Source organism: Rattus norvegicus, chromosome 18, assembly GCF_021556685.1.
Source record: "Rattus norvegicus strain SHRSP/BbbUtx chromosome 18, alternate assembly SHRSP_T2T, whole genome shotgun sequence".
NCBI lineage: Eukaryota > Metazoa > Chordata > Mammalia > Rodentia > Muridae > Rattus > Rattus norvegicus.
Genome location: NC_141551.1, coordinates 3,535,708 through 3,559,603, shown reverse-complemented (window position 1 = coordinate 3,559,603; position 23,896 = coordinate 3,535,708). Strand labels below are relative to the sequence as shown.

The 23,896-nt window shown below is 46.1% G+C and overlaps 1 protein-coding gene across 7 annotated transcripts in view; it reads left to right on the top strand.

Annotated features, from left to right (window-relative positions):
• The first annotated feature begins 8,563 nt into the window (after positions 1-8,563).
• Slc35d4 (solute carrier family 35 member D4) overlaps positions 8,564-23,896 on the top strand; it is a 144,082-nt gene continuing 128,749 nt past the window's right edge. For 5 of the 7 annotated variants that reach the window (XR_015642457.1, XM_087593497.1, XM_087593500.1 and 2 more), the window contains exons 1-3: positions 8,564-8,710; positions 15,336-15,382; positions 20,421-20,498. Coding sequence is in view for 6 of the 7 variants with exons in the window: in XM_087593497.1 (XP_087449623.1) it covers positions 8,639-8,710; positions 15,336-15,382; positions 20,421-20,498 (197 nt within the window). In the remaining variant the exon portion in view is untranslated. 7 annotated transcript variants of the gene reach the window in all.

Here is a 23,896-nt window from a genome sequence, read left to right as displayed (position 1 = left end):
CACACCTTTGGTCCCAGCACTCCAGAGGCAGAGGCAGATGAATCTCTGAGTTGGAGGCCAGCCCGGTCTACATATCAAGTTTCAAGCCAGTGCAGGCTACACAGTGAGACGCTGTCTTAAATAAATAACCACATGTTTTCAAATCTGAATAGAGTGGGGGTGTGTTACTGACTGCGCCAGTCCATCTTGAACACTTGACTGGTGCCCAGGGAATAAGGAAAGGACAGACATGCAGACACAATGTCCAGAAAAACTGGCTTCAAGTAGGTTGTACCAGCTCTGACGGAGCGTATCTACTATGCAGTAGCTCAAAATCTCAGCGTATCGATTGTGCACAGCAGTCTACGTAGGAGGCCTTTGTACTGGAGCTGTCTTCAGTCATCTGGAAGGAAGAAGCTTCCATTGCTGGGTTTTGCATGTACTTATGGTTTGTTTGAAAACACTCTTACTTGGACCCCAGGAAGGGTTTACCATTTACCAGTTCCAAGCCTGACCCATACAGGGAAGGCCCTGCGGTTCCCATGGGTCCTAGACCTTCAGTCCTTGATGTGGATGTGCCCATGTCAATCATACACATTCACTTAGAACTTCATTCATTCTTTATACATTCATTCAATGTTTCCTCTGTTCCCCACAGGGATGGTGTAGCAGTGGCAGCATTTAGACCTGTAAGATTTAACAGGGCGTCTTTGAATGGGGCCGTGCCTGTTTGGCTGTGGAGCGAAGGCCATTTAAGGGCTTTACTGTAGCTTTTGCCCCCTCTACTGAAGAGCCCAAGAGCGCTCAGCTGAGACAAGACACTTGACAGATCTGCAGTGTCAAAATTTGGGGACAGCACATTCCTTGGTCTCCAAAAAAGGTTAAATAAGGCTCCTTGGTTTTTAATGCTGAAATAAATTTAAACCTGTTTTGCAAATAGCTTTTGGAAGACAGTTGCTGCTAGGTACCTTTACAATGGGTGATGTATCGATCCTGTAACTTTTTAATTGTGCTGCTCTAGAGCCTGTAATCTCCTGCAAGGTTCATAAATTAGGCAAGGTTTGACATTTTTAGTGTGTTTAAAAACTAGCAAACATATCCGACTGGTTTACTTATTTCTCTCATCTTACAGACTTTTTTTTTTTTTTGCAAATGAAGTTATGAATGGTGGTTTTGTGAGGTACCTGAGTGAGAGAGATTCAAGGAGAAGAAATCCTGCCCTAAGCAAGCCTAGCTCACTTGCTGTGTTTAACGTCTTGTTTGGGAAAGCACAGTTATCTCTGGGGCTTTTGTGGCCTTGTCAGTTGTATTGAAGTTCCCTTTACTCCAGGGGGTCCTTTGTCTCTTACCTTCCACAGCTGGAATTTTATACATTTATTTGTTTGTTTGTTTATTGTGGTGGGGAACTCAGCATGCCGTGATATTCATGCAAATGTAGGCCAGGCTTGGTGGCCTTTACCTGCTGTGCTATCTCAAAGGACCCTTGATTGTTTACTCAACCGAGTGCGTGTACGTATCCCTTTCACTTAGACTCAAAATTACACACAAGTCCTTTTGAAATTGCAAACAATACTAAAAGTGGGGAAAGTGTGTATAATGACAATTTTGGAATTCTGGTTTCTTCAAACAACACAGAAATATTATGAGTGTGTTTTTGTTTTAATCCCAGGTGTGGGATATTGGGCTGCTTCAGATTGCCCACAGCAGCTCACTATGATTTACCTCGTGCTCTACCTGGAGCCGGATTTCCCCAGCATCGTATAGTTTCTGGGATTGTGTGAAGTTTGGAATTCTGTGGCCTTTTCGGAGGGTACATAAATGTTATGGCCCCAGCAGAGATGGGTTAGTGGTTGGTTGCCATTGCTCATGGCTTGTTAAGTAGTCATGGGCAAAGAAGAAACAACAGAAGAAATTAGATATGCTAGTTGTGAAGCACAAACTTGCCCAAGTGTTGGGAGCGATGCCCTTGAAGCCCTCCATTGTTGATGTTGTTATTATGGTTAGAATTAAGTATGACTGGGTTCTTGAAAAATCCCCAGCCAGCTGCAGAAGACTAATACAAATCTGGTGGTCAAAATGAATAATAATATGATAACATCTGACACGTTAAGATACCCAATGTGATGACCTGTAACCTTTCTGAAAAACCAACATCCTGATGACTAATAGATATGACAAACCTGTAACCTTTCTGACAACCTGTCAACATCAGCCTACTCCCTGACTACACGGATATCGTGTCCTTGGCCTGCATAAATGTTTCTTACTTCCCCCCTCCCTCTGTTACCCATGTTATGGTATAAATTCAGCCTTGGAAAAAAAATAAAATTGTGGAACTGTTTGTTTTGTTTGTCAAAGAGTTTTACTTGGTCCTCTTGGTGCTTAACTTAGAAATAATTTGCTTGAGAGAAATGGTTTTCTGCCAGGGAGTTTTGTCTTTCTCTCTTGAGCCTCCTCCCCAAGGAGAGATGCCCCTCCCTTTGTTCCCTTTGTCCAGTTAACAGTTTATCACACATATGTATGAAGGACTCCAGGTTAGCGAGTGATCATGTCTGAAGTAGCCATAAATAAGAACCCGAAAGCTTTGCCTTGGATCCTGAAGGAAGATCTCCCTGTTGCTTAGACATTCACAGTTTCTAAGAAAGGGACAGCATAGAGTGAGGAAGTGTGTGGGGCTAAGGGTGCCAGGTGAGCAGGCCTGCTAACAAGCAAGCTGCAGGCTGTCTGCAGCAAAATAGCTCAGGCCAAATCGGAGTTTCAAGATGATGAGGCTGGCCAGGGCTGATGCTTTGACAACAAAAAGATAGTGGAGAGTTAGTGAAAATTCCAGTTGCTGCCTTCAGTGGCCAGACCTTCAACACTTGCTCACAGAAAGAGAGCGTTCATTAAGAGAAGTTCTTTGAGGGAGTCTGCCTTATCTGCTGGCCCTATTCCAAGAGAGGAGTCCGTCTCCAACATTAAGTCACCTTCCCCGTTAGTCATCATTGACATAGAGAGTGCCTCTGATCCTATCCCTGCAGCAGTCAGTTCCTGCCCCTGTGGTCAAATGCCCCAGGTTGGGGGACAGGGAAGCCCCTAAAGTAGTTTCAGGAAGAGTCTGCAGCAGACTGCCAGGAACTTTGTTTTGCCAGACAGAACAGGCTTTACTCTAGGATGACAAGAGGAGAAAGTCTTGGCACCGGCTCTTCAGCTTACCCCAACTGGAGGCTGTGACCAAGGTCAGGATCAATGTTTTCTTCTCCATGGCCCTCTAACCCAGTGAGGCAGCTTGGCGAAGGACTACTACTGCAGTCCTGGGAGGCTGTAGTTCTATTAAAGATCAGTATTCCAGTGTTACCAATCTCTTTATTGGATGTAAGAGACAGGAAGCCCAGCTCAACTGTGACTCCTGCCTCGGGAATGGCGGCAGAAAGAGTCCTTATGGCCAGTTATCTCTCACTATAGCTTACTCTCTGATTCCCGAGGCTTCAATTGGATCACCCCCCTGGGCAAGCCCCCCTTTGATACTCTGATCTTTTGGTTCAAAGTCGCCAGGCATGTCTGACAGCCTAGAAGAAACTCACCCCAAAAGCAGATGAACCATACAATTCTTTTATCAACCACTTGGCACCTAGCACCCAGGTCTTAACCATCTCTCCATCCTTTTGTTATTAGTTCTTACAATGGCCTTTTCGTCCCAAGAAAGCTTCCTCGTTTAGCTGTGTGACTGAATGCTATTTGTCACCTGATCTGGCTGTTCCAGCAGCTCTCCCCAGGCCACCCCCTAGCTTTCTTGCCTGGCCCCTTCCCCCTGTTCTTAAGAATTTTATCACCTAATACACTGTGTTGTTTTGACTTATAATACCTCCCATCCTGCTAATACGCATGTCCCAGATCCCCATTGTGAAGGTTCTAATTCTAAAACAAGGGGATGGTGCATCCCCCTAAATATTAAATTTACCTCTGCGGGTCGAAACCAGGATTGGACACATGGATATACTTGGGGTCTTAGAATGTTACAATCAGGTGCTGATATAGGGATTATATTTACCATAAAATTGTTAAAAGAGCCTGTACATTCCTACTCCCCGGCTTCTGGGCACTCATCCAAAGAAGGAGCCCATAGAGGCACTGAACACGGTGCAGGGCACACTCAACTTCATCTACAGCCTGCACTCCACCAAGAGGAGTTGCTTGCTCAAAGACCTGCACCGCTTCGAGTCCATTGCCGTCGCACAAGAACTGGAAGCTCTACCACCCACTCCAGGACAGCTTAGATATGTATTCTTCTACAGTGCGATACCTTTCATAGGACTTGACTTTTTGGATAACACAATTATGATTGTTACATGAAATCAAGTTGAATTGTCTATTAGAATAATTTTGTGAACGTAAACAATGTCAATCAACATGTTATTTTTTCCTTCTATGTATCAACATTGTTTAATTTTCAGTTATTGATACTGTACAGCACTGAGTTGGGGTTTGCTTATTTTTGACATAACATGCAAGGGATACCTATCAATGTCTTTTTTTTCCTAATGGTTATAATTTAATGCTGAGGTCTCTCCAAATTATTTAAGGTGTTTAATATCAGTGAAAATTGTAATTCCCTGCCTGGTGGCATCCCTTCTGTGATATTTCATGGTAAACATTTACAATCATATAAATCCATTCAATTTTTAAACTTCCACATCTATCCAAAATGGAGCAGAGTTTTAAGTATATCTGAATATTTTAATTTTGAACCACACTGTCTTTAAGAGTCAGAGGTTAATCAAAAAAGAACAGTTGTCTGGCCCCCCTTTTATGTAAGCTGTATATGCTAACAAGTGTACTTATTTCTGATTGGCTTTTTAACTTTAATTTCCCAACTTTGAGCAATCACAGTGAATTCTGGTTTGTAAGAGAAAGGCAGTGCTTGGACACTTCCTGTGTCTTAGAATATGGTTAAAGAGAGCATGAAACAAGTCAGAGAAGGCTTGGAAAAGAGAAAATAAGGAAGAGAAAAAGCTGAGAACTGGTATCAAAACTGGTTCTCCACCTCCCCTTGGTTGTCCACCCTGCTTCCTTCTCTGTTGGGCCCCCTAGTAGGCCTTCTTTTGCTTATATCTTTTGGCCCTTGGACATTTAATCGTTCAACCAGCTTTGTTAAACAACAGGTAGATAACATGGCAGCAAAACCTATTCAGGTATATTATCATAGGCTAGCTATGGAGGATGCTTTGATGAGGGCCAAGCTCACCTACATATCTCCTCCCAGCCCAGGCAAGGACATTTTTGTCCTTCAGCCAAATGAGGCCAACATTCTTTTCTGCCTGCTGTCCTGATGTCTTTGCTGAAACATCAACAAATTGTCACCCCTGCGTTCTGAGCTGGACAGTCAATGACGGGTAAGAGAGTGATATATTCACAAATAAAGGGCCTAAGACAGGAGGGCCGCCATTAGCTGCTGCCTTATCCCATGACAGACTCTGGCCATAAGATTCTCTTGGCCATGTGACAAATATCACTCCAACCTAAGACAGACACAGTTCCCGAGGGGTTCATTCCAGGACAGCACAGCCATTTGGCCACCTTTTCATTTGACTATAAGGAAGAGGGAGATGTTGGGAGCGGTGCCCTTGAAGTCCTCCATTATTGATATTAATATTATGGTTAGAGTTAAGTATGACTGGGTTCTTGAAAAATCCCTAGCCAGCTGCAGAAGACTAATACAAATCTGGTGGTCAGGATGAATAATGATATGATAAAGCTCTGACCTTGCTGGGAAATACATCTGATGTCAAGATGCCCAATGTGATGACCTGTAACCTTTCTGAAAAACCAACATCCTGCTGACTAATAGATATGACAAACATGTGACCTTTCTGAGAACCTGTCAACATCAGCTGATTCCCTGACCACCCGAATATTGTGTCCTTGGCCTGCGTAAATGTTTCTTACTTCCCCCCTCCCTCTGTTACCCATGTTATGGTATAAATTCAGCCTTGGAGAAAAATAAAATTGTCGCCTTGATCAGACTCTTGTCTTGGCGTCCTTCGCGTCTCTTGTCCCCCATTCTCTTCCAGGTACCCCCAGACCCTTCGCTTACACCCAAGAACCTGGATGCCCCTAATTGGCAGGAAGTAGTCTAACAAACATCGCCCCTTTCCTTTCTTTCCTTTCTCTGTCCTATCCAGTGTTAGGCTGAAGGGGTGGAAAGGGGATGGAGAAGGGTGGAAGGAGAAAGGACCACAAAGTAGCCAATGACTGTAACAAGTGCGTTTCTAGAGAAGATTAGCTAACAGGCAGGGAGAACAGGCAACATTACTCACTAGACTGGGGCTGGGAAGGAACTGGGAGGTAAGGAGAGGCTCCCCAGCCTAGGCCTTGTTTCCCCTCTGCTTCCAGACGCAGCCAGGAAGGACTGAGCCCAAATCAATCCTTAGGTTGCTTTTTCCCAGAGGTGTGTTACACAGATGAACAAGGTAACTAAAGTGACTGTATACGTAAATATCATCCACACCAATAAATGCAAAACCAGATCACAAGTGTTTAAATGAAGCATGAACCTGCCAGGTATCACTCTAGTCCTCAAGGATACCTCGTCCTCAGAGGCATTATTACCAAGTGACTGGATCAGTGTACTTGAAGCTTGATTGATTCTAGGCTTTCCTTTTATTATTTATTCTCCTTTTTTTTTCCAGTGCCAGTAGATTTTTAAATTGTGTGTCAATAAACTATTCTTGCTTAACTGAGATCGGTGTTTGTATGGTTTGAATGGTGATTCCCAGACCAAAACAATTAAAAGGAAAAATGTTGTTTCTGGCTCACAATTCAAGGGTCCAGCCCATCCTGGTGGAGAAGCCAAGACAACCGGAGCATGGAGTAGCTGGCCACATCGTGTCCACAGTCAGAAACAGCAATGAATGCTCAGTCCTGCTATCTCCTACACAGTCGGGGACCCCAGCCAGAGCGTGGTACCTTCACATGGGGTGGTTCTTCCCACTTCTGTAAAAGTGACTTACTGGCTTCCTGCTTTCTGCTAACCTGCACCTCATCCTGGAAACTTCCAGCCTCCATCAATTTTATCTCTGCCAGAGTGTTTCAGCCTCTGGGACTTACAGCTGAATAAGCTCACCCTTTCCAGCTCTTTCTGATCTCTGGCTGGCTGATCAACTCAGCTGTTCTAGCTCAAACCCCTCTCTACTCGGATTGATTCAAAGTGGCTTTTTTCAGTCTCTGACTGACTTTACTCTGCCTCATACTAACTTTAGCAATCTGTCGTAATCTTCTGTCTTCACCTGTGTCTAGCTTGTTCTCTCTCTGCAACCTGTCTGTCTATAACTGCCCTAGTAAAACTGCCCTCTCTCTGCACTGCCTCCTCAAGTACCTTGCCTTTCCTCCCTGTTCTTGTGAGGGTTGGGCATATCCTATTCTGTCAAGTCTTTCTCTGATTCTGTCAGGTTGACAGTACTACATTTTTACACACCTTTAATATCGTCACAGATATTAAACCTCATAGAACAAAACTTTAAAGGCGTTTTATTTATTCCTTGAAGTTTCATATGTATACAAGTATATTTGATTCTGCCTACCACTGTTCTCCCATTCCTCCTGGTCTGTCCCTGCTCAGACTTTCAGATCCTTTCTGCCTTCTTTCTTTCTTTTGTAATCCCGATTCCAGTTGGTGCTGCCTGCTGCCATGTTGTCTGATCCCCGTGTTGGCCCGATCTTGTACAGGTTGTTCACCACAGCTGCGGTGAGTTCAGGAGTGCGAACCCCGTGTCTGGAAGCCAGCATTTTACCACACCTCTCCCTTCTCACTCATCCTCACACCCTTCCCACCCTATCGCCTTCAGTGTTCCTTCGGCCTGGACAATTTTAAGTAGGAGCTAACCTGACAAACCCATTGCTTTAGTGTACAAAGTTTAGGAAAAGACAAAACAAAGAGGGAATATAAGAACTTTACCAAGGCCGGTGTTTTCTGGCAGTGAATTTAAATATTTTGTTTGCATAGATTTTCAGTTTTTCTTTCCTTTTTGAGACAGCATCTCACTATGTAGCCCTGGCTTGTTTGGAACATACAGTGTGAACCAGGCAGGCCTTGAACTCACAGAATCTGCCTGCCTCTATCTCCCAGGTGCTGGGACTAAAAACCATGCCTCTAAAAAGGAAATATTTTGTTAAGTCTTTTGAAATGGTGAGGGCATTTTAAAATTCCATCCATATGTCATTGGGTTTACGTCTTCACGTTTCATCCTGTTTGAAGATTTCGATCTAGACTGGGATCAATTTGGAAAGCACCTCTTTCCAAGGAGGTGCATGAGGACCTGAGTTATGGTCTCCAACACTACAGTAAAAACTGGGTGTGTGGTGGCTTCGGTAAAGCCTACAGCATTTTCATCCAGTTATTCAGTAATAGCTATGGCTATTTTTCTTCAAACTATAAAGGAAGGCTCTCTTCCACCATTTCCTACCGCTGGCAGCCAGAGAGGACCTGGGGACTGACACCCAGAAGACTTCCCAGCAGCAGCAACGACGTGGAGCTCTTGCGGACGTAGCCCCTTTAAAGAGGCGGGCGCCGGGGCGAGCGGCCCGCTGATTGGTGGAGCGGAGCCTCGTGGCAGGGCGGCGGAGACTGAGGCGGCTGGCTGGGCTCTGCAGCCAGGTCCCGGGAAGCCGGGAGAGCTGACTGATGAACTTGAGGCGGTCCCTGCTCGGCTTCACCTTTTGCACCTGTTACCTGGCTTCTCACCTCACCAACAAGGTGAGCGGACGGGCGGGCGTGACTGCGCGTGGGCTGCGAGCCGTGCGGTCGGCGTCCCAGAAGCTGCCCTGGGCAGGCTGGTCTGGATGGGAATGTCGAGGAAACAGCCTTTGAGAGGAAGCACTCTGAGTCCACTTCCCGGAACTTTGACTTGGACTAGGAGGATCCTCTTCTAGAGGAGGCGGGAGATGTGGCCTGGAGGCGTGCACATAGCCCGGGGCTCCATCTGCGGCACTCACCTAAACTCTCAAACCTTGGGAGGCGGAAGTAGGAGAATCCGGGTTCAAGGTCATTTTCAGCTACTTCAAGAGTTTGAGGCCAGCTTGAGATACTTGAAACTGTGTCTCGAGTAAACGAATACAAATATACCCAAATAAACAGAAAACAAGAAGTTGCCCCTTTGTTTCTTCCCCAAGACCCAAAGTTCCAGAGCAGTGGAAAGATGAATTCCTCAGCCCTTACCTCACTGATGGATTCATTAAGTCTCTTTCTTCATTCTAAGCATTTCCGATATACCCGAGGGTTTTGTTTGTTTGCTTGCTTGCTTGCTTGCTTGTTTGTTTTTGTGGTTTGAAATCTTGGTGAGGCAGAAACTGTCATATTTTGATAGGAGTGGGAGGCTGCTTTGAGTTTAAGATTTATTTTTATTTTATGTGTACGGTTGTTTTGCTAGCATGTCTGTGCAGCATGTGTGTGCAGTGTCTGCAAAGACCAGAAGGCATTAGTGTCTCTGTAGCTGGAGTTACAGATGGTTGCGAGCCACCATGTGTTAAAATCCTCTGGAAGAGCAGCCAGCGCTCTTAACTGCTGATCAATCTCTCCAGCCTGCCTGCCTCTCCCCTCCCTCCCTCCCTCCCTCTCACTGGTGGGTGGTGTGGTTGTGGGTCTACCTTACGTGGGGCACATGTGGAGGTCAGAGGACATCTTGCAGGAGTCAGTTCAGATCTCAGATCGTTAGGTTTTACTGGGGACATTTCACCAGCCCTGTTTACCCTCCTAAAACAGGGCCTTGCTATGCAATCCAGGCTGGCCTGAAATCTTCCTTCTGCCCCATGATGGGGATGCTGGGATTCTGCCGTCTTTGGATCCCTGGATTTGCCTCCCTGGCCGCCCCCCTCTACCCTCTGACTAAGGAAGGGTCTCCCTTTTGTTGGGGAGAACAACAACTGGCATTTGATGAAATAAAAAAGGCCCTACTGTCTGCCCTGCCCTAGCACTACCAGATGTGACCAAACCACTCACATTTATGTAGATGAAAGAAAAGGAGTGGGGGGGGGTGTGACACAGTCCCTGGGTCCCTGGAAGTGACCGGTGGCAGTGGCTTATTTCTCAAAGAAGCTGGACCTGGTAGCTAGGGGGTGGCCTGCATGCCTCAGGGCTGTGGCTGCAGTAGCTCTGTTAGTAAAAGATGCTGACAGGGGCTGGGGATTTAGCTCAGTGGTAGAGCGCTTACCTAGGAAGCGCAAGGCCCTGGGTTCAGTCCCCAGCTCCGGAAAAAAAGAACCAAAAAAAAAAAAAAAAAGATGCTGACAGATTGACTATGGGGCAGAGACTGACCGTCATGGCTGTACATGCTCTGGAGAGCATAGTCAGGCGCCCCCCCCCCCCCCCCCCCCCCGGATTGATGGCTGTCTAATACCCGAATGACACACTATCAGTTTGCTACTGAATGGAGACCAAATCCAGTTCGGCCCCTGGCGACCCTGAACCCCGCCACTTTGCTGCCCGATACAGCGACCGAGGTGGTCCATTCCTGTCAGGACATCCTGACAGGAGAGACCGGAGTCAGAAAGGACCTTTGAGATCAACCCCTTCCAGATGCCCAGGTGACCTAGTTCACAGATGGGAGCAGCTATGTTGCAGAAGGTAGAAGGGTGACAGGGGCGGCAGTGGTAGATGACCACCAAACTGTTTGGTCTAGCAGCCTACCGGAAGGGTCTCTGGCCCAGAAAGCTGAATTGATAGCCTTACTACAGGCTTTGAGATTGGCGGAAGGGAAAAGAGTAAACACCTATACTGACAGTAGGTAAGCCACTGCCTGCGTTCATGAGGCCATCTACAGACAGCGGGGACTATTGACCTCAGCTGGAAAAGAAATTAAAAACAAAGAAGAGATCCTAAGCTTGTTAGAAGCCATACATCTCCCAGAAAAGATAGCTATCATCCACTGTCCAGGTCACCAGAAGGGGGACTCAAGAGAGGCAATGGGAAACCGGAGGGCTGACTTAGAAGCAAAAAGGGTCACCCAAGGCTTAAATGTGTTGCCCATGACCCGGACTGTGCAGTTAATCACTGTATCAAAAATTTTAAATACTCAGAGTAAGATTTACAGAAGATGGACAAGCTAGGGTTCCAGTTAGAATCCCTTTATGGGTTCCGAGAGACTGCCAACGGTAAAAATATCCTCCCTGAGCGACAGGCTATCACTTTCCTCAATTAACTCCATCAGCTGACCCATCTAGGTCCCAAACACCTGAAGACAGCTGTTCATCATCACCTTATTACAGCATAGGGTATTTCATAGGGGAATTGGCAGAAGCTGTAGTAAAAGGATGTGTCCCTTGCCAGATAGTAAATGCCCGGCCTAGTAAGCTCCTGGCGGCCAAGCGATTACGAGATCACCCAGGGAGCTACTGGGAAGCGGACTTTACTGAAATTAAACCTACAAAGTACGGCCACAGTTACCTACTGGATGGCCACAGGCACCTACTGGATGGCCACAGGCACCTACTGGATGGCCACAGGTACCTACTGGTATTTGTAGACACCTTCTCTGGATGGGTGGAAGCATTCCCCACCAAGACAGAAATGGCTCACGTAGTAACCAAGAAGATACTAGAAGACATCTTCCCAAGGTTTGGAGTGCCTAAGGCAATTGGGTCAGGTAACGGCCCAGCCTTCATTGCCCAGATAAGTCAGGGATTGGCCAAGATCCTTGGGTTTGATTGGAAATTACATTGTACCTATAGACCCCAAAGCTCAGGACAGGTAGAAAGGATGAATAGAACCTTAAAAGAGGTCATGACTAAATTGTCCTTAGAGACTGGCAATAATGACTGGACAGCTCTCCTTCCTTATGCTTTGTTTCGGGCACACAACACCCCAGGCCCCTTCAAGCTGACACCTTTTGAAATATTGTTTGGGGCCCACCCTCCACTTGTTGACATGCACCACCTATCCCCTCCCGAGACTCATTCCTCATAATCTCTATATGTCAGATTAAAGACTCTCGAGATCATTCAGTGGAAGGTGTGGAAACAGCTGGCTGAAGCCTATAAGCCTGGTGACCTCCAGGTACCACACCAGTTCTAGGTCGGAGACACTGTTTACGTGAGGCGCCACCGAGCTGCAAATCTCGAGCTGCGGTGGAAAGAACTCTACCTGGTGCTGCTCACGACCCCAACGGCTGTAAAAGTAGATGGCATCCCCACTTGGATCCATGCTTCTCACATGAAACCAGCACCTCCTCCTGAGCTAGAATGGAGAGTGGAAAAGACAGAAAACCCCCTCAGGCTTCGCGTGTATCACCCTTCTGCCTCTGCTTCTACTGATGGACCTGAGACTGATAAGTAGCTCAAACTCCATGCCCCTCAAAGGTTGACTTGGCAGGTACTGTCACAGACAGGGGACACAGTTTTGTCCACCTCCACAGATGGTCCTCCTGGTACCTGGTGGCCTGATTTGGTGCTAGATCTCTGCCCCCTTATAGCAGGGCTTGATACCTGGGATATCCCTGAACACAGTTCTGAGTCCCTGGAGGAATCCACCCTTACCCAACGTACAATAGCCCTAGGATGTGCTCGACTGTGGTCTAGGTGTCAGATGAGATTGACCCCCTTTTATGTCTGCCCTCAGGATGGGCAGGCGAGGCCAGAGGCTAGACAATGTGGGGGACTTGAGAGTTTCTATTGCAAAGCTAGGGGATGTGAAACGACCGGAACCACCTATTGGAAGCCTTCTTCCTCTTAGGATTTAATAACAGTTTCCAAATCACTCTGGAACCACCACCTGCTCCCAAAGGGGGAAGATATGTCCCCTCATCACTAGCTACTTGTAATATGGGGCAGTGCAATCCAGTAGCCTTTCACTTTACGCCTACAGGAACACAGTTTAAATCATGGCATAAAGGGTGTACTTGGGGGCTTCAATTTTGTCAAACAGGCTATGACCAGGGTTTAACCTTCACCATAAAACTCAAGGTAGAGTCTCTTCCAGGTACCCCTGTGGGCCCGAACATGGTCCTGATGGACTAGCAGCCTGCTTTTCCCTTACCCCCCGGGCAGGTTCTACTCTAGGGCCCTGACCTTCCCCAAGCCTAACTGTCACCCCAGCCTCTAATTTCACCCTGACCACTCCCAAGTTCCCAGGGACAGGGCAACAGCTCCCCAAGTTGGTGCAGGGAACCTTTAGTGTCTTAAACGCCTCCAACCCCAAATCCTGTTGGTTATCCCTGACATCAGGGCCCCCTTACTATGAAGGAATTGCCTTCTCAGGGGCCTTCAGTAATACAACCTCCCATTCCTCCTGTCCCAATGGGGGACAAAAGGAAAGCTAACCTTGACGCAGGTTTCAGGAAAAGGGACCTGTCTTGATGCTGTCCCTAAGAGTCACCAACATCTGTGTAATCAGACTTTGCCTAGCCCATGAGCTAGTGTCAACTGTTATCTGATCCCCCCTACTGATGGGTGGTGGGCATGTAGTACTGGTCTAACCCCTTTGTTTCCACTTCAGTCTTTAATACCTCCAAAGACTACTGCGTCCTAGTGCAGTTGCTACCCTGTGTTATCTACCATGATGCACCTTCCTTTGAGGATAAGTTTGACCCAGGGCTTAAGAGATATAAGAGAGAACCTGTCTCAACTACATTGGCCATCCTTCTGGGCCTAGGGGTAGCAGCAGGGGTAGGGACCAGAACAGTTGCCCTAGTCCAAACCCCTCAATACTTTGAGGGGCTGCGGGCTGCTATGGACGAAGATCTCAGAGCAATAGAACAGTCCATCACAAAGTTAGAGGAATCGTTAACCTCATGCTGCAGAACCTCAGGGGGTTAGATTTACTGTTCCTCAAGGATGGGGGTAACTGTGCAGCCTTAAAAGAAGAATGTTGCTTCTATGTAGACCATTCTGGAGTAGTTAGAGATTCAATGGCCAAACTAAGAAAGAGACTAGAAGACAGACAAAGAGACCGAGAAGCCAGACAGGGCTGGTTTGAAAGCTGGTACGGCCATTGGTTTACCACTCTAATTAGCTCTCTCATGGGACCCCTTGCTATACTACTGTTAATCCTCACTTCCGGGCCCTGTATACTCAATAGGTTAGTGACTTTTGTCCGAGAACGAGTCAGTGCAGGCCAGCTGTTGATGCTCAGACAACAGTACCTCAAAAATCGTGAAGAGCCCGAGATAAACTTAAAAGCTGGTGCAGAAGTTCTGTGATTGGAACTTAACAAAAAGAAAGTAGGGGAATGAAAAAATAAAAGAAAAAGCCCCTAAGGTTTTGCAAAGCTATGGGAACATAAACCTCTGAAACTTTCCAGGAAGAGGGCCGTTGGCCAAGGACATCTGGTACTTGATAAACAATTCTCAGAAATTTAGAGATAGGGCCTGAAACTGCCAGATGGGCAGTGACTGTTCTTTGAACCACAGTTGTGATATTTGCTTAAGTTTAAACGAGCCAATCAGGCATATTCCCTCGCTCCCCTCCCCATCTGCAATTTTTATGCTTTAAAAATGGGAGTGCAGTGCAGCTCGGGGCTCCTCTCCTCTGCTCCTTCGTGAGTTACGAGTTGAGCCTCAGCCTGCTGATTCCTGAATAAAGCCTCTTGCTGATTGCATCAAGAATCGCCTCCAGCTGGTGATTGGGGGTTGCCAATATCCCGAGTGACTGAGTGAGTGGCTCCCTTCGGGGAGGTCTTTCAATGTCTCCAAAGACAACAATTCCTCCATTGTAAAGCTCTGTAAGTTTGATTAAAAGACTCACCAGGAAGGCTGGGAGACACTTGGGTAAGTGCTTCCTCTTCAGTGTGAGGGCCTGCATTCAGATCTCTGGGACCCACATAAAAGCCTGATGTAATAGTGTGTGTCTATGCTCCTGCAGCAAGACAGGGAGCAGAGGAGAAGGCTACTGGAGCTCCTGGCTCAGTCAGCCTGGCATAGCAATGGTGGATAACCAGAGCATATCACAAGCGAGGCGGAAGGCAAGCTAACACCTCCACACGTGGTTGTGTCTGCACCCACACTTGCACAGATGAACACACTCATTCATTATATCAATGGGTCATACACAACAAAAAAAAAAAAGAAAGAATATAAATACAGATTGAATTAGGGCATGGAGGCACATACCTGAAATTCTGGCACTTAGGAGGCCAAGGCCAGAGGATTACCAGGAGCCTGGGTTGCATAACAAGTTTTAGGCCAGCTTGGGCTACAGACAAAGATCCTGTCTTAAGAACAAACAAGCAAACGATAACAAAACAAAAATACAAATTTACTTCAGCCGAGTTGCTCTTCAGTATGACTTGGAAGGTCGTTCTTTCCAGTCATGATTTCTTCAATAGTAATATTATATACTTTATCAATTCTGTGTCATTCAGAATGTCCATTAATCTGGTATTTGTTTTTCAGTATGTCCTGTCTGTCCTGAAATTTACCTACCCTACATTATTCCAAGGGTGAGTATCTTTTTTTTCTTCAGATTTTGTTCTTTAAAATTTGTATGTTTCTGTATATATGTGCGTGACACATAAATGAAGGGCTCATAGAGGCCAGAGGAGGGCATTGTAGCTGGAGTTACAGGCAGTTGTGAGCTCTCACATGGCTGCAGGGAACTGAACCCTGGTTCTCTGCAGGAGCAGACTGTGCTCTTAATCACTGAGCCAGCTCTCTAGTTTCCAGGGCAAATACCTTTAGCAGACTTCGTGTGCGTTTATAGGAAATGTTCGGACAGTGCCTTAAAATGTTCTTTGAAAGTTTTAGTAACTGCACAGCCTCATCATCAATGGCAGATACTATAGTCCTTCCATTTGTCAGTTTGTGTTGAATCATGTCCCAAAGGCTCCAGACATTTTTTCTTTTTGAACTGAATGTCTTCTTGGATATTCCCACTTAGCTCATGCGTGTTCTCTCTCTCTCTCTCTCTCTCTCTCTCTCTCTCTCTCTCTCTCTCCATCTGGAGATAAGGAGATAAGGTCTCTCTACATAGTTCTGGCTGTCTTAGAACAGACTGGCCTAAAACTCACAGAGATCTGCCTGCCACTGCCTCTTGAGTGCTGGGATTAAAGGAGTGTGCCACCATTGCCTGGCAGTAAATCAATTTTAAAAAATACTTTACCAGTTTTTAAAAAAAAGATTTGATTTGTTTTATGAGTATGACTGCTTTTCCTCTGTGTGTGTGTGTGTGTGTGTGTGTGTGTGTGTGTGCGTGTGCACATGTGTGTGTGTATGTATGTATACTATGTTCTTGGTGCCCCCAGAGTTCAGAAGAGGGTATTAGGTCTCTTGGAGCTAGAGTTATATCCCATTGTGAGTTGCCATGTGGGTACTAGGAACGGAACCCCAGGAGCCTGGTGAGTGTCCCTGGTTGCTGAGCCATTTCTCCAGCCTCAGTTTACCTTTTAGCCCCGCATTCATATCCAAACTATGACTCCTATTATTTTCCTTTCTGCAAATTTCATGATCAAATAACAATACATTTTTTTGTTTGTTTCACAATGTAGCTAATTCCTAAAGGCAGATGATTTTCTGTGCTTCTCTGTTCTGACCTCTTTTCAGTGAATTTTTTATTTGTGCCTTTTTTTCCACTTATTTTCACTGTGGGTTTAGCAGTTTTCTAATTTATTTGGTGCATTTTAGTCTTGGTACTGGAGACTGAGCCTAGGATCCAAACCTGCTAGGGCTTTGTTGTATTGCTTAGCTATATCATCTGCCCTTAAAAATTTGCTTTTAAAACAAAGGCTGGATTTCAACTCACTCTGTAGCCCAGACATGCTTTGAATCTGCGTCTTGCCTCAGCCTTCCCAGTAGCTGGGATCACAGGCCTCAGCCCCCAGGCCTGATTTCAGTTTGTTTTTTACATTTTAAGAATATAACCATTAGGGGCTGGAGAAGATGGCTTAATGGTTAAGGGTGTTTGTGAGGACCAGAACTTGGCTCCCAGCATCAGGTAGCTTGAGACCATTTGTAACTTCAGGTCCAGGGATTCTCATGCTCTCTTCTGGCCCCTCTTTTGTACCATTCCTGACCCCAAATAAAAGAAAAAAAAGAAAAAGAAGAGTACTAACACATGATCACTACGTCTAGTGGAACATTTTTTAAATTTGTTTTTAATTGTTTAAAATTATCTTTTAATTTCTTAGCTTGTAGAAGGAAGCACCATGCTTGAAAGTGATGCCTAATTGAGTGGCAGACAAAATGACAAATCAGAAAGATTTAAGAGAATAGGATATGCAGTGCAGAGGGAGGGAAGGAGGGAATGAGAGAGGGAGGGAGGGGGAGAGAGAGAAGAGGAAGAGGAGGAGAGGGAGGCAGAGGAAGAGGAGGAGAGGGAGGCAGAGGAGGAAGAAGAGGAGAAGGAGGAGGAAGAGGAGGAAGAGGAGGAGGAGGAGGAGGAAGAGGAGGAGAAGGAGGAGGAAGAGGAGGAGAAGGAGGAGGAAGAGGAGGAAGAGAAGGAGGAGGAAGAAGAGGAGGAGGGAAAAGGAAAAGGTGGAGGAGGAGGAGGGAAAAGGAAAAGGTGGAGGAGGAGGAGGGAAAAGGAAAAGGTGGAGGAGGAGGAGGGAAAAGGTGGAGGAGGAGGGAAAAGGAAAAGGTGGAGGAGGAGGAAGCAGAGGAGGAGGGGGAAGAAGAGGAGGAAGAAGAGGAGGGGGAGGAGGAGGAGGAGGAGGAATCGGCGGGAGCAGTTTTACCATGACAGTTATAGACGGGTTGCAGAGAGACAACAAGCTAGACACGAATGAAGATAGAAGGAGCCAGAGAATGAAAAGGACCCAAAGTTACTGTGAGGTGGAGCAGAGCAATTCAGTCAGAGGCCAAGAGAGAAGCCAGATTAAATCAGTCGTCTTGGAGAGGAGTTTGAGCCAGAGCAGCTGAGTTGAACCAACCAGCCAGAGTTCACAAAGGACAAGAAAGGGTGGGCTTATTCAGCAGTAAGTCTCAGAGGCTGAAAATATTCTAGGCCTGGATAAGATTGTATGGAGGCTAGAAGCTTCCAAGACTGGGCCTAGGTTAACAGATGGGGGCAGTAAGCCTCTGAGATGACAATTACTACAGGAAAATAAAAGTTACATTTACAGTTATCCAACTTACAAGACACTCATTGATTGTGCAATCCTTCCCTTTGCCTTTGGATCCTTGTTTTTAAAAATGTATTTATTTTATGTATATGAATACACTGTAGCTACCAGAAGAGGGCCATCGGATCCTATTACAGATGGTTGTGAGCCACCATGTGGTTGCTGGGAATTGAACTCAGGACCTCTGGACGAGCAGTCAGTGCTCTTAACTGCTGAGCCATCTCTCCAGCCCCTGCCTTTGGATCCTTAAAACAATATATAGTTAGTCTTTTATGATCTTTTTCTGGAGTATTCTTTTGTTAATTCTTTAGGGAGAAGAGCTGTTGACTTTTTTAGGCATTATGCTGTTTGGTCATGTATAGAACACATCCATCACACTTCTCTGTAGAAATGTGTTAGGGGGGATGGAGAAATGGCTCCACAGTGAAGAGCACTAGCTGCTCCTTATGAAAGACCCTAGCATGGTTCGGTTTCTAGCATCTACGTGGTACCTCATAACTGTCTGTAATTCCAATTCCAGAGGATCCGACACCCACTCCTTGCCTCCATAGGCACTGCACATATGTGGTGTACAGACATGAAGACAAAAACACCCATGCACATAAAATTATATATATATATATATATTTTTTTTTTTTTTAAAGAGTCTCCAAGCACTACTACATGTCTCTTTGGGGGGAAACTGACCAGGTTTAGACCACTGCTCTAGACCAGGCTGATTCGGAAGGCCTGTTCTAGTTGGCCTGTTCTTAGCTAGACCACTGAAACACTAGGTCTTGCTACTGACCAGTTGTCTTCTACTGCATTAGGAGATGGGTCATATCATGGAGAACGTGGGCAGTGCTAACAGCTTCCAAGAAGGGAAATTGGCCTGGCACATTTGAGGTTGCATGATGTGTGCTTTGGGAATCCCCAAGGCAGGGAGAGAGAGTTTATCCTGGGGAGGGACTGGCCTAAGTCAGAAGGTTTTGAGTCACACATAAGAGACTTTGTCCTGGAGGCCAGGGGTTCTTGGGGTAATACCACAGCACATGGGTGTGTTATAGTCACTTCTGAGGTGAGGTTCCTCATGTCATCTGTGACTAAACTTAAGGCTCTAAAACGTATGGATGAATCATAAAATGTAAAGGTGTCTAAACTGAGAGTCCTGAGAGATTGCTGTCAGATGTGACCCCTGGACATGGATGTGAACTAGCCATGATGATATGATAGTAATTAGAACTTCCATATGCAGGCATTGGGACATAGAAAGGTCACCATTAGAAACCATCAGGGAGAGATTAGCTGCATGAGGGCTGAGGGATCCTTGGACCCACCATGAATCTCTGAGATACATGGATGGCTTCGAAAACTGTGACTCCTTCATGGATGCTTCTGGTAAAGGGATCGGTGGGGATTTACTGCATTTGTGGTAGCTCCAGGAGCTGAATATTGCTTGGAGCCCCAGAATATGGACAAGAAACTTCACTGAAGAGTACTTGGAACTGTCACTTCTCTGTCACCTCTAAGAGATGACCTTGAGTTCCCAATTCCCCGGCCCCTTTTAAGGTTTGTTTTTATAAGTGTGTGTGAGTGTTTCTGCCAAGTGTGCTAAGCCATATTTCCGTTCCCTCACAACCCTCCTATTCAGCCTCCGAAGAGTTGGGATTACAGGTCTCTCCCACCACGCCCGGGCTCGTTTTGATGCATTTTACATAATAGGAGAGGAAGGAGTGTTGCTAACCTATACTGTCCCTGACTGTCTAGCTAAGAGCACAGTGTCTCTACTGAGCTTCATGGCCCTAGGGTGTATGTGGCTGTGAAGGGGCTGAGGAGGAATCAACAATTTTCAAAATAAGTGAAAGGCATGATTTAATTAGCAGCTTAGAAAAAAATGCCACAAGATAGAAAATGAATGGCAGGGACAAACATGGGGGCTCATTGTAGGACTAAGCTAAGGACCAGATGCAAAGAAGGACAACAACAGCTAGGGAGGTGGCCTTGGATGTGGATGCTATGGGCTAAATACAATCACCAGGACTTTGCCAAGTAGCCAAGGAAGGGTTAGGAAGGATGGTTGAGACCACATCTCAGCTGGCTGTAAGGATGGTAGGCTCATGGTTGGCCATGTCTATGGTGGCATTTTGCATATGACATAATTGGGAGCTTACGGGATTTCAGGGTAGAGCTGGGTAAGAATGGGGCCCTGGAAGTCACCCATATCTATGGGCTATGAATGAGGTTGTTCAGGAAATGTCTAGAAGTGGAGCAGGTGAGTAAGAATGCCAGCTTACTGGAGCGCTGGAGTCGTTTGAGGGAGAATGGGAGAGAAGAGGGGAAGGGTTGGAAGTATGTATTAGTGGCATCAGCAGGCCCATCATGACTGGATAGAGCTGGACTCTGTAGGCCTGGAGTTACTCATCTCGACATTCATCCTTTCTAGGTGGCAGACACTCATTGGCGGACTTTTGCTTCACATGTCATGGAAACTGGGCTGGGTGGAGATCAACAGCAGTCTAAGGTACAACAGTGTGTGTGTGACTGACCTGTGGTTCATGCACACTTGCTTTAAATGTGTAATGTATTGCACCAGGAAACCAACCTGAGGTTCAGTGACTTCATAATGAGACAAATCTCGAATAGTGTGACGAATGTGGTATTAAAGTTACTAGAGACCTACAAGTTGCGATGCCTTATTAATTTACCTTTATTTTAGATCTAAGGATCGCTACAGATAACTTACTGGAGCAGGTTTAAATATTCTTGGAAATTTTATTAAGTTTTCTATTTATAGAATAGTTAATAATAGTTCCAGTGTATCCGTTACTTTCCTTTTGCTGTGATAAAACTCAAGGACCAAAACAACTTACAGAAGGAAGAGTTTGGGAGGGCAGTTTAACAGTCCACAGGGTCAGGGCCCATGATGGCTGAGCCGAGGCCTGACAGCAGGAACAGCCGAGAGCTCACATCTTGGTCTTCGAGCAGGAAGCAGAGAGAGTGCACAGAAAGCAATACACGGCTTTTTCAATTCTTAAATTATTTTTTATTTAAAATATTTCTTTTTTTTTGAGATTATAATTTAGTTACACCATTTGCTTCCTTGCTTTCTTCCCTCCAAACTCTCCCATACACCCAGAAGGAGCTGGCAGACAATTGAGTCGTTAGAGTTATTGCTTGCCTGTAAGCCTTGCAGAGTGTGCGTGTGTGTGTGTGTGTGTGTGTGTGTGTGTGTGTGTGAGATAAGGTGGCTCACTGGTCAGCTAGTTTAGCAGAATCCGTGAAATCCAGTTTTGGTGAGAGACCCTGTCTCAAAAAAAATAAGGTGCTGAACAACTGATGAAGACATCTGAGGTTGACCTCTGGCCTCCATATGCACATGCACACCGTATGCACACACACAAACATGTACACATGTATACATACACAAGATAGAAAGGGCTATGCTGAGGTCCTTTCACCCGTACAGCAAGTACTGACTTACAGTGGTGGGGCATTAATGTTTTAGGCAGTGACAGCCAACTGTCTTCTGCTCTTTCCTTTCATGTTTGGAAGTGACTTTATGCCCACTAGATGCCAACAGAATGCAGAATTCTTGAGAATTCCATTTGAGGAGCCCTCTAGGCACCCATAACAAAACACTGCAGAGTGTTTGCAGAAAGCAGATGTTCTCTCAATAAGGCACGCTCTATTTAAAAAAACAAGTGATTTAATTTAATTAAGCTTCATCTCAATAACGACAGTCTTATTATGAATACATGCACGTGCAGATGGAGAACAGGCTTGTGATTCAAGTGCGATGCACTGTCTGGGCTTTCAATCCCTTCAGGGGCATGACAGAGTGGCAATTTCCAAACCAGAGTCCTTGGCAAGAGATACTTCAAAGTGATGGTACCTGCAGTCCCTCCAGTCAGGAGTTGGTCCTCTGTCTTCATGCAAACACATACGTGTGCAGTCAACCGTGCACATGAGCTCGAACTGGCTCAGCAGTTCCCCAGAGGCCCAGATGCTGGGACCCTGTCAGGACCACCACAGACTTTAATTCTATTTTGTTTCCTTTGTGGGCAAATGAGGTAAGGAAATAATTGACCGACGTAAAAGGCTCAGATGCCACAACCTGACGAATTAGAAGTTGCCTCCTCTACTAATGTTCATGCCCTTGGTTCCTAGACTCAGGGTTAGGCCTTCAAAGATGGCCGGATCAGTGTGATTCCTCTACAAAGTGATTTTGTAACCAGTGTGAACTTTCAGGGTCTATGCCTTTGAACAGCACTTCTGGGCACTTACCTCAAGTATCATGAAACCATCACCCACATGAGAAAATAATGTATTCAGCTATTCAGCCTTGGCATAGTAAACAATGCAAGATTGACACAAGTCTCCAACCATACGACATTGTTTAATTATTATTAAGGCAAGTCAGTCGTCAGTAGGTTGGGTGTGGCTTTCTGCCACGGGAAATGTGACGTTGAGGAGATTGTGAGACATGCTGTTTTCATGTTCTCACATCCTCAGCCAGTGCAGACACTTATTCATGGAGTCTGAAACTCAGCAGGGGTTTCCCTTGTTTATTTTCAGAGGGACTCCAGTGTGGAGGTCTGGGACTTCAACCTTACATTCCACCGCCCTGGGCCTGCTGCAGTCAAGCCAGCTGCTGGCTCGCACTAAGCATTGCACTTCCAGAGCATGGGCTGCTGTGGGTTGTGTCCTGTTGCCTTTGATCCTTGTGACCTTAGTCACAAGAGAAGGGACACCATCTGTACTCTCTCCTGGCCCATGAGGATGCGGGTGGCATGCTCTTCTCTCTGCTCACCGTTAGGTTGGGGATACAGATGCCTGTTACTTCAGGCAGGGCTGGTGGTAATGGACAGTACAGTCCTGATAGTTTTTTACCGGATACAAAACTCCCACTGTGCTTGCAGCTTACCTGTCTGAAGCCTTATCTTCCATTAGAGCATGAGGGTTGTGTGGGTCAAGAGCTAAGGCATGGCTGAAAACTTAGAGCTGGGTAGACCTGACTTCAGAGCCGTGTTTACCAGCTGTTCAGTAGGAAAGTGACCTGAGGTCGTGTGCATCTGTCGGAGTTGACAACCTTTGATGAGAACGGAACTGAGGAGCTGGTCAAGTAGGCCAGGGATCCCAAAGCAATGGGTCTGAGGAAAGGGTTTACTTGGCTTGTACTTCCACACTGCAGTCCATCACTGAAACAAGTCAAGCAGGCAGGGCCTGGAAGGCAGAGGCTGGTGCCAAGCCCACCGAGGGATGCTGCTTACTGCCTTGCTCCTCGGGGATTGCTCAGCCTGCTTTCTCATAGAACCATCAATCCAGGGATGATCCCACACACGATGGACTGGGCCCTCTCACATCAATCAGTAGTTAAGAAAATGCCCTACAGGCTGGCCTTCAACCCAGTCTTATGGAGGCATTTTTCTCAGTTGTGTTCTGAGTAGCCTTAGTGGCCCTGTGACACTGAGAGGAGGCCCCTGGACACCCACCCGGATGGGCCACCTGGGCTAACAGTGCATCCTCACTGTACTTCACGCAGGTTTCCGCCAGAAGTTCTTTTTAAGCCCCCAGACTAGCACCTTGAAAGGAACCTTATTTTTGGGACCTCTCCTGTCCTATGGGAGCGTTCTCTTTTCCTCTTCCTCTTCCCCAACTGCTTAAGCTCTTACCTATGAATCTTTAATACATTTCTCTCCACAGCTGATCCTTTGTGGTTCATGAATTTCACTATTTTATTTTAATTTTTACTTATGTGAGTGTATGTTACATGTGTGTAGGTAACCTTGGGGGCCAGACAGCGAATGGGAACCTTTGGAGCTAGAGTCATAGGCGGTCGTGAGCTACCTGATCTAGATGCTGGGAAGTGAACTTTGACCTCATTTCTCTCTGGCCTCTTGAATTTTATTCTTTGAATTT